This window comes from Dipodomys spectabilis, unplaced genomic scaffold, assembly GCF_019054845.1.
Source record: "Dipodomys spectabilis isolate Male_0828 unplaced genomic scaffold, ASM1905484v1 ptg000231l, whole genome shotgun sequence".
Classification (NCBI taxonomy): Eukaryota; Metazoa; Chordata; class Mammalia; order Rodentia; family Heteromyidae; genus Dipodomys; species Dipodomys spectabilis.
The window spans coordinates 1,090,011-1,101,027 of record NW_024870908.1 but is presented as its reverse complement, the minus strand read 5'-3'; the positions used below and the strand labels follow the sequence as shown (position 1 = coordinate 1,101,027).

At 49.2% G+C, this 11,017-nt stretch overlaps 1 protein-coding gene across 1 annotated transcript in view; it reads left to right on the top strand.

The window, feature by feature from the left end:
• The first annotated feature begins 499 nt into the window (after positions 1-499).
• Bmerb1 (bMERB domain containing 1) overlaps positions 500-11,017 on the top strand; it is a 42,403-nt gene continuing 31,885 nt past the window's right edge. The window contains exon 1 of the mRNA XM_042698469.1: positions 500-605. Coding sequence (XP_042554403.1) covers positions 500-605 — 106 coding nt within the window. The remainder of the gene's footprint in view (positions 606-11,017) is intronic.

The window sequence follows — 11,017 nt, the reverse complement described above, 5'->3', positions numbered from 1 at the left end:
GGGAGGGAGAAGAGGGAGAGCGCTTACCAGGCCCCCCAGGCCCACCAATCCCACCAAAACCTTACCAGCCTGCTGACAGCTCACAAGCCCCCCCTCCTCCAGCCCAGTCCCACCCCCCACCCCTCCAATGCCAAGCTCAGCTTTCAGCTTCAGTTCGGGCAGCCGAAGCCCTGATCTCACTTCTTTGCCTGGTTTTATTTTACTTGTGTTTGTTGTTGTTCTGAGAGTTGAGCATCTGCCCTCTCTTTCTCCTTCCCCAGCCCCCAAAGTCTCCCCAGCTCCGCTACTGCGCATGCGCCCTGCATCCCTCTCCTCCCCCCGCCCCCCCCCCCCCACCTTGGGTACCAGTCGGAGGAAGAGATGGAGCGGCGCCGTCACGAGCGCCCAGCCCCTTAAAACGCTGCTGGACTCGCTTCTCTCTCTCTGCAGCCCGAGGCAGGGATGGAGTAGAGGGGGGAGGGGAGGGGGAACCCCTCGACCTGCAAGGCGGGGTTCAGCCATGGAGTTAAAGCAATCTTTATCCACCCATCTGGAAGCCGAGAAACCTTTGAGGCGCTATGGGGCGGTGGAGGAGACGGCGTGGAGCGCGGAGGGCATCGGGAGATGTGAGTGGTGGGGAGGGGAGGGGGGGTCCAGGCGGGGAGGAGGGTGCGGCCCCCCCATCCCGCGGGACACCGCCCTCCCAGGCTGGCTGGCGGTGCCGGGGTGCGCAGGGATGCCACAGCCCGCTCTCCCTGCGAACAAAGCGGCAGCCTGGGCTGGGCTTTGCCCAGGAACCGCCGGGCAGCTCAGCCTGGCCCAGGGCTGGACTTCCGCGAGCCCCAGATCTCCCCTGCACGGAGGGAGTGGGGTCCTCTTCCTCTTGCTAGGGATGCTTGGGGGGGAGGTGGAGAAGGGAGGGGTGGAGAAGGGGGGAGTGTCCACGGAGGGGGCAGGGGGAGAGGGGAGGAGGAGGTCAGTCCTGAAGACACCCCCCCCTCCACCTTTCCTTCCTCCTGGAGTTAATTTCTGCCTCTAAAACAGATCTGCTGTGTGTATCCTTCTCTTAATGGTGCTTTTTATTTGGGGGGGGGGTGCACAGCATTCCCAAATAAAGGATTTTTGTTTCTAATGAATAAGACACAATAGTTGAAACTCAGCTGAAGGGAAGAGGCAGCACCCCCAAGGGCCCAGGGCTACCAGCTGCCCCTGCCAACCTCCCACACCTCCCCTGCTCCCGTGTGCCCCTTCCCCCTGATTGTCAGGGTGAGAAAGACCCTCTCCCTTGCCTGGGACCCCATGGCTCCCTGGAATGACCCTGGGTGACCTGGCTCAGTGCTGTTCGCTAGCACTAAGGGTTCTGTTGGGGAAAGTCTTGGAAATGTATTCCTTTTCCGGTCTTTACCTGGAAGAAAATGTGTGCATGTGTGTGCATGCACACACACGTGTGTGTGTGTGTGTGTGTGTGTGTGTGTGTGTGTGTGTGCATGCTTGCTTTCTCTATCTCTGGTACCATGAATTCAGAATATCTTCTTGGACTGGCTGAACTGTATTCAAGTTGAAAATCATACTCCCATGTGTTTGTTTCTCTCCCCTGCTGTGAGGGATGCCATAATGCTGTCAATCTTTTTCCTTCTTTTCTTTTCTGTCTTTCTTCTTTTTTTTAACGTTTTTATTTTTAGTCAGTCATGGGGCTTGAACTCTGGGCCTGGGCGCTGTCCCTGAGCTCTTCAGCTCAAGGCGAGCGCTCTACCACTCGAGCCACAACACCACTTCCTTTTTCTTATTTTTAAAAGATGGGTCCTTCCTCATCTTTTTCTTATCCTTCCTCAACTCTTTGGCATTGGTGCTTTGGCATAACCCTAGGGCTGATGCTCTCTGTGGCTCACAAGCTCAAAATTAAAACAAGGATGGTCACCTTTTACAGCTGGGTTAACACCCCCAGCAACGAACCTTTAATGTAGCATCTCCTTGAACTCCCCAAAGCAGCTCCTGTGGTATTCTCACTCCTCTGGGCCTGTCTGAAGAAACTAGGACCTATTAGGAGACTCGACTGTTACGTAGCAAAGCCAGGATTTGGGGCCAGGTTAATGAGAGAGTCCCAGAAGCTGACCATTTGCTTTACAAGTATGCAATCTTCTGGAACAGTGCTGGGCTTTGCAGAGAAAAAGCTAGGCAGCCTGAAGACCCAAGAACACCAGGAAGCCCTGGTTTGAAACCTCATTCTCCTCCACGTGAACCATGTGATGTTAGATGTGTTTCTAAGTGTCCCTCTGTCTCTGTTTTCTGTAAGTAGAGATAATAAACCATGTCTACCTTCTGGATATATTGGGAACAGAAAAAAAGAAGACTGTATATGGAGAGCTCAAAATAAGTGCCTGATATATATTATTAACATTCTGTGTGCATGTGTAAATTATTACATAGATTACAGAATACATACAGTATTTACTATAGACTAACTTTCATTGATCCTTCCCAAAGAATCACAGAGAGCCATCTCCAGAACTAGAACTGCTGTGTTGGACAGTCCCTAAATAAACACACCTAGAGCTTTCTGGTTTCTCACCATTTTATTAGGGAAAAATATCAGAGCTAAAGAAAAACTGCAGCCAGCACCCAGTTGTTACCAGAAGCCCCTGAGGATTTTGTACTTCTGATTCCTAGGCTACAAACTGTTAAAATTCAGGGAGAAGAACTCTGTGTGTGTGTGTGTGTGTGTGTGTGTGTGTGTGTGTGTGTGTGTGTGTGTGTGTGTGTGTTGGTCCTGGGGCTTGAACTCAGAGCCTAGGCACTGTTCCTTAGCTTTTTTCCCTGAAGGTTGGCATTCTGCCACTTAAGCTGGTTAATTGGAGATAAGAGTCTCACAGCCTTTCCTGCCCAGGCTGGCTTCAAACCGAAATTCTTAGATCTCAGCCTCCTGAGTAGCTTGGATTACAGATGTGAACCACTGGGCACCAGGCTTGGAGGAAAGCTTTTCACTCTTCCTCTTCCAAACCTTCAATGATTCTGAAGCTTATTTCCCGAGCTAATATAAGATCACAGAGTTTAATTTGCCTTACACCACTCCCCAATCTATTCCCCCCTTTTCTTCATTCAATTTTTAGATCTCTTCAAATCACAAGACCAAGCCCCACTTTTGAACCATAGATCTGGCAAGTTTTGGTCTCTAAACTCTTCTCACCTCTGCAAGCATTTTTTTTTTTTGTTTTACTAAAATACTTTATAGGAGCACACAACTCACAGAGGATCCATTCCACAAATCTGAGCCTCCATTTATTTATTAACGAAGTGTGAAAATTAATACGATCAACTCAAGGGCATATCAGTTACTGAACCAATGCACCAGTGCAGGAAACGCTGGAGAACAGAACTCACCCGTGAAAAAGAAGACATATTGTTAACTCTATTCTAGGCAGGACATCAAATATGTATAAATTAAAAAGAATAGAGCTGGGCACTGGTGACTCACACCTGTAAACCCTAGCTACTCAGGAGGCTGAGATCTATAGATCTCAGTTCAAAGCAAGCACAGACCCCACAACTCCCCCCCCAAAAAAAAACAAAGTCCATGAAACTGTTATCTCCAATTAACCAGCAAAAAGCTAGAAGTGATGGGTGGCTCAGTGGTAGAGACCAGCTTCAAGCAAAAACAAACAAACAAAAAGCATGGTAAGCACCCAGGCCCTGAGTTCAAGCTCTAGTACTAGTACACACACACACACACACACACACACACACACACACACACACGGAGAGGTTGTTATTGAGTTGTTAATGTTGCATCAGATGCTGTCCTGCCTGTCAACTACTGCTTTTAGAGAAGAGCTAATGTGATGCGCTATAGCACCGCTTGAACTCTGAAGTGTGGGGAGGGGAGTTTGCAGCTCCAGTCTTTGGAGTGTCCATATGTGGACATGGCACTTGTACACGCTCCCTCAGGCCCCATGCTTGTCCTAAGAAGTCTTGAGTGAGAGACCCCCAGCAGTATTTGCAGCGATCCTTCCAAGGTTGCCAGGCACAGATTCCCATCGCTGCCATTTACCTGTAAGTTTGGGGTAATGACTGTGTACACACCCCACCTGTTTTGCGGGGAATGCGTGGGGAAAGGCTTTTCGTCATTATTGGCTTCTTGGCTTTCTTGTTGCAGTGCTGGGGGAATGGAACCAGGGTCTCGGGTGTGCCTCTTGGACCTTTTTTGTATTTGAAACAGATTCTAAGGCCATTGTGCTTAGCCCTGTTGGCAGTGCTTTGGGACAGCAGTGAGATTGTTTTGTGTTATTGTTGTTGTTTTTTTTTTTAATCTTGTATTGGTTTTTTTTTTGTTGTTCTTAAAACTCAGTTGGAAAAAATGCACAGTGACATCTCAGTGTGGTGAGGTATAGAAAAATACTGCTTGCAACCAACTGTAATGAATTGAAGGAGACATGAAGACAAGGTGGCTTTTGGGAAAACCGCCGGGCTTCTGAGAAGCGTGATTGGGGGGTGCTGCGGTCATTTCTTGGCAAATCTGAATGTCCCTTAAAGGAAGACACCTGTGCTAGCCAGGTCAGAACGCCAAGCGGCAAGAACATCAAGCTAGAAGTAAATGGGCTGGGAAGAGAAGGCGCAGGCAGCAAGCTTTCCCCAGGCCCAAGGGAGATGACTGTTATTTAAAAGTCTAAGGATGTGTTCAGACTAGCAAACAGATCATTAAATGCGCCGGTGTCTCCTGCTTATAAACAAGGCAGAGCCAGAAATAATATGGATTGTTTGACAATCTATGTAGCCCAAATCTTCTTAGTGAAAGGTTTGTATTTGTTTTCATCTGTGCAATTTGAGATTGCTTTTACTATTTTACTTTTAGTAGTAGTATTCTGTGTGTGTGTGTGTGTGTGTGTGTGTGCGGGTGTGTATATGTGCGTGAATATGTGTATGCTGCTACTAGGGAACTGAAGGCTTGTGTGCTGTCCTTTAGCGTTTTCATTCAAGGCTGGCACTCTACCACTTGAGCCACAGCTCCACTTCTAGCTTTTTTCATTATTTAGTCAGTCATGGGACTGGAACTTGGGGCTTGGGCCCTAAGCTCTTTTTCTCAAGGTTAGTGCTCTACCACTTTGAGCCATACCACCACTTCCGGTTTTTTGCTGGTTAATTGGAGATCAGTCTCACTGACTTTTCTGCCTGGGCTGGCTTCAACTGGCTGACTTCAAACAGATTGAGAGGACCAGGGTTCCAGGAAAAGCCCAGGCAGAAAAGCTTCTCAACCCATAGCTGGGCACAGTGATGTCCACCTAGCATCCCAAGCTACATGGGAAGCTGAGATTGGCAGGATCGTGGTTCCAAGATAGTATAGGCAGAAAAAAAATTAGAGATACCTCAGACGGACACCAGACGCAGCTGTGCTCACCTCTCAGCCCAGCGATGACCAACGTATAACATTGTCAGACCATGGCTCAGGCATCCACCTGGTGGAAAGTAAAGCACTCTATCAAAAATAACGAGTGAGCCGGGCGCCAGTGGCTCACATCTGTCAACCTAGCTACTCAGGAGGCTGAGATCAGAGGATCACGGTTCAAAGACAGCCCAGGCAGCAAAGTCTGTGAGACTCTTATCTCCAATGAACCACTAGAAAACCAGAAATGGTGCTATGGTTCAAGAGATAGAGCGCTCGCCTTGAGCTGAATAGCGCAAGGACAGCACCCAGGCCCCACAGTTCAAGCCTCACAACTGACCAAAACACACAAGCAAACAAAAATAACAAGTGAAAATCAGGGATGGAGGCGTGGCTCAAGTGGTAGAGCACCAGCCTAGCAAGGACAGGCCAGGAATTCAAATACCAACAGGGCCAAAAATTGTGTGTGTGTGTGTGTGTGTGTGTGTGTGTGTGTGTGTGCTGGCACATGTGAGTGTGTACATGACAATCTCGGTCAGGTATCATGAGGCATATCTATAATTCCAACGACCTAGGAAGTAGGGAAGATAGGAAGATCGCAGTTTGACACCAGCCCTGGGTACAAGCACAAGCTCCTACCTGCAAAGCAAAGGAGTTAAGAATGAGGAGCGGGGCTCAAGTGGTAGAGTGTCTGCCTAGGACCAGACACAGAGAAGCAGAGACAGAGACACAGAGAGAATGGAAAGACATGGCAGGCCCTGCTCCAGTGGCTAGACAACTCGCTCTGCAAACTATTAGGAAGCTGAGCGAGCAGGATTGGAAGCATACGGATGTGGTGATTTATCCTAGGAGGTAATTTTGAACAAATCCACTGATTTTTATAACTTTGTGCTTCATTTTAAATAAGCGTTTGCTTCTAAATGTGGTCATCGAAGGACAACAATCAATGGAGCCTATTTCTGGCCTCTGATTAGTTCTTAAACACTTAGTAATAGTAGTGGCAGAGCATGAGTTTAGCTGAGTTGAGCTCAGTCAGTTCTGTCTGCTTGGTGCAGGATTCTCATCCCCTCTTTGGGCAGCTGCGGTTTGGGGAGTTAAGAAGTCTCCTGTGGTGCTTTCTTGGACACCAAGTGCTTCTGTCTGCATCTGCTATCCTTGGTACACTGCTGGTTGATTTTTAAGATGGCAGCCCGGACTGCGATCCTCCTATTTTAGGCTTCACATCCTATCTGAATGACAGCCACACCCCACCCAGCTATTGGTTGAGGTGTGTGTGGTAGTGGTGGTGGTGGGGGGGGGGGTGTTCTCATGGACTTTACCTGGAACCATGATCCTCAGATCTCAGCCTTCCAAGTAGCTAGTATTACAGGCATGAGCCTCCCTGCTCAGCCAAGGTTGGCTTTCAGGGGGAGACTCTAGGCAGGAGGCCAGGAGGAGTGTTTATCTGCCTTGAGCCAGAAGGCTGAGTAGAATTTCCAGAGGTGAAGGGAGGAGGGAAGGGCATGGGGGGTGAACTTGCAGCCGGAGGCAGGAAGGATTTCAACTGCCAGAGTGCTCAGTGAGCCCGCTTGTTGTTTGCTTTTATTTCCTGCTTCTTTCCCCCTCAGCGTAATGAAATCTGGCTCTGCTGGCTTCTGGGTTGTGGGAGTCTGGGGGCCTGTGGGGTTCCCACGTGATTCCCTGTTACAAAGAGGAGCTGGGGATGGGAGTCAGCACAAGTAGAAGTTCTCAGACCACTACTCACAAGTCCCTCTTTAAGAGGCAATTCATGGGCTGGGAAGGTGGCTCAGTGGTAGAGCGCTTGCTTTGCATGCATGAGGCCCTGGGTTCGATTCCTCAGTACCACATAAGCAGAAAAAGCTGGAAGTGGCGCTGTGGCTCAAGTAGTAGAGCGCTAGCCTTGAGCTGAAGAGCTGAGGGACAGCGCCCAGGCCCAGGGTTCAGGCCCCACGACTGACAAAAAAAAAAAAAAAAGGCAATTCATTCTTTCCTTAACCGTTCATTTGTGGAAGAGGCCTACTATGTGAGTAGCTCCCATGTGGGGGCCTACTGTGTTTCCTTCCCAACACTGCTGCTTCCTAGTGTTAAGCCTTGGTTTTCTCATCCTTGAAATGGGCACAGTCAGTCTCATCGTTCCATGGTGAAATAGGGGAACTCTGGCAGGGTAGCATCGACCATATACATGTCACCAAGTGGTTCTGAAGCTCGCGGGATTAAGGGCCGCTCAGGGTAAGTGACAACATGCACAGAGAAATGCCTGTCAGGCTGAGAGAGAAGCTGCTGGTGGCACTGCGTCGAAGAGCTCAACTAGATGGGCTCCAGAAAATCCAAGATGGAAGGCCACTACAGCGCATGACATGAATTACGTTTCCAAACACGTCATTCATTCATTCACCTATTGGTCTATCTGTCCATCCATCACCAAACCATCCATCCATCCATCCATCCATCCATCCATCTATTCACCCATCCATCCATCTATCTACCCATTCACCCATCCATCCATCTACCCACTTACCCATCTATCCATCCATCTACCCACCCACCTATCCATCCATCCATTCATCCATCAATCTACCCACTCATCCATCCATCTACCCAACCATCCACCCACCCACTTATCCACACCCATCTACCCACCCCTACATCCATACATCTATCCATCCTCCATCCTCCATGCATCTGTCCATTACATATTAACTGATGGCCTTGTCTGTAATACCCTTGTAGGCACAGTAGCATTTGGAATAAGGGACAGATGATCATTGAGTTCTGCTGATTTTAGGTCTAGTGAAAATAGTCCTTGTTTCCAATCATGGAAACACAGGCCCTGAAAGATCATTTCCCTCCCAGTCCTCCTAAAACAGAATCAAGGCCGCTGCCTCACCCTCATAGCTAAACGCTGTCGAGAGATTAATTCTGTTATTTTGCCATGGGAGCATGTTCGCTGGCCTTTGAGATGAGTCTTAATAGGGTCAAGCGCGGCTTTATGGGCTAAACTGAGAACAATTATCAGCCTCTGTCTTGCTGCAAGGCCGTGTCCAGAGAGTCTGAGTGCCCACTCCTGTGCATTTCCCAGGCCCAGGCTCCAGAGCACTGCCCAGCCCTTCGGAGCTTCACATTCAATCAACCAGCTTCTCATTGCTGCAGCCTGCTAATCCATGAAACTGAGGTGCAAATGATTGCGTGGTGTTTTGTAAACTTCCAAAAACAAATCATCAGCCAGGCGCTGGTAGCTCACGCTTGTAATCCTAGCTCCTCAGGAGGCTGCAGTCTGAGGATCCTGGTTTGAGGCCAGCCTGGGCAGAAAAGTCCTCATGAGACTCTCACCTCCAATGAGCCACACAAAAACTGCAAATGTAACTGTGGCTCAAAGTGGTAGAGCACTCGCCTTGAGCAAAAGAGCTCGGGAACAGCGCCCAGGCCCTGAGTTCAAGGCCCACAATCGAGTTGGCTGTAGTCTTGCTTCATGGCTTTGATGGCTGTTTCTTGATGTGACAGTTAGATTAACACTCTCCGTTAGCATCACTAGGCATGGCCTCCCTGACCTTGTGACCTTGGGCAGCGGTCTCTGGGGATCTACCTCCGCTTAGCTCTTTCTGTGTTTAGGGGAGTGACACAAGTAAAGCATGTGTCTCCTAGCTCATCACCACCACGTGTAATACCCTGGATCATTCCCAGGGCATCCTGATAACACACACAGAGAAGAGCAGAATCAACTCGCACAGGGCTAGCGAGACCACACAGGCTGGAGTGGAGTCGCTTAAAAAAAAAAAGAATCCAGTAGCCACTGTGTTTGGCTGTGGTGGTGGATAAACAACTTTTGTTGTTTAGTTGGTTTTGTACCACTTGTGGGGTTTGAACTCAGGGCCTGGTCGCTATCCCTGAGCTGCGGTGCTCAAGGCTTAGTGCTCTACCACTTGAACCACAGCTCCACTTCTGGCTTTTTGGTGTTTCATGGGAGATAAGAGTCTCACAGACTTTCCTGCCCCAGCTGGATTTGAACCATGATCCTCAGATGTCAGTAGCGAGGAGCATAGGCGTGAGCCAGGTGTCTGGCTCACAAACAGGTTTCGAAAAGCTGAAGGAGGAGACTTAGGGGACTAAGGAAGGGACACTTAGCCAGGCCTGTTTGCTCACATTCTTTTTTTTTGCCAGCCCTGAGGTTTGAACTCTGGACCTGGGCGCTGTCCCTGAGCCTCCTTGTGCTCCTTTGCCATTTGAGCCACAGCACCACTTCCAGCTTTTTCTGATTGGTTGGAGATAAAAGTCTCATGGACTTTCCTGCCTGGGCTGGCTTTGAACTTCGATCCTCGGCAGCTAGGATGACAGGTGTAAGCCGCTGCTGCCCGGCTTGCTCACCTTCTTGATGCCCTGTGTGGGCATCAAGACAGGACACCTGTCACATGTGAAGGTCACAGTGACCTTCCTTTGCTGCTTCCTCAAATACCAAGGTGCATATTTTAGGGTAGCATGTTACAAACCTCAAATCTTTAGCTTTCCTGGCTTTCGGCCTCTCTGTCTTTAACCTACTTGGGATATTTTATCTGAGTGTAATTCACAGAGCCTGTGGCCTTGAGTGTCTGGCTGGTGTCATTAGCGTGATGCTTTTGACTCGTCTGTGTTGAAGCAGACACCAGGGCAACTTATTGCGAAATCATATTCCACTTAGGATTGGAACACGGGTTTATCCACACATCTGCGGGGCGGGGGAGAGGGGGAGAGGGAGTAACAAAAGATGGAATCCACAGAATCACTAAGCTACACCCCAAGCACTAAACACTTGAGTTCCAGATTCAGATAGTCAAGCCCATCTTAGTTCCATTGTAGTTCCTAGTTCCTACAGATGTCTCCGTTTTCTATGTACACAGGTACACACACACACACACACACACACACACACACACACACAGAGGCCATCAAGAGGGTTGGACATGCTCAGGATGGAGCCAAGAGAAACACACTCACAAGCTTTGTGATGCATAAAGAGACTTCTCCCAAGGAACCGGGATTTGCTTTTCCTAGGTGTTCCTCCCAATCAGTTTCCCGCTTGCTACACCGTGAAGGAGGAACGGTCAGTTCCACTTTAGAACAAAGGAAATGCTGCAGGAGGGTGACCAGAAATACCCGCCACCCTGGCTCTGGGATCGTGATCTGGATGTGTGGAGAGCCTGGCTGACGCTCTAACCCCATCCCCAGCTGTGCTAGGAAAGGAGAGAAGCCAGCCAGCCAGTCACCCATCCATTGCTGGCGAACAGCAATGAGCAGTTCTTTTTGATGAGTTTGGGGAGAAGGAAGGACACACTGGTTATTCTTTCTTTAATGTTCCCGAATTCCTCTGAACAGACAGTTGTCTGTCTGTCTCTGCACTCATTGCTATTGCTTTGGCAGCCCGACATGGAGTAAAAATGGTTCATGTTTGAGGCCGGCAGGGCATACGTGCAAGACCACCCCATCTCAAGCAAGAGCAGAGAGTGGTGGCATCTGTCTGTAATCTCAGAGACTGGAAGGATTATGCTGGTAAGATAGAGGGGGGCAGAACACAGGGGCAGGCGCTTGTCCTAAGGACTAATAAGAAATCCAGTTGAACCCATTTGATCAGACTGAGTTGTCTTCCTAAGAAATGACTTTCTCCACCTGACCACGCGTGACCCAACGCCTGCC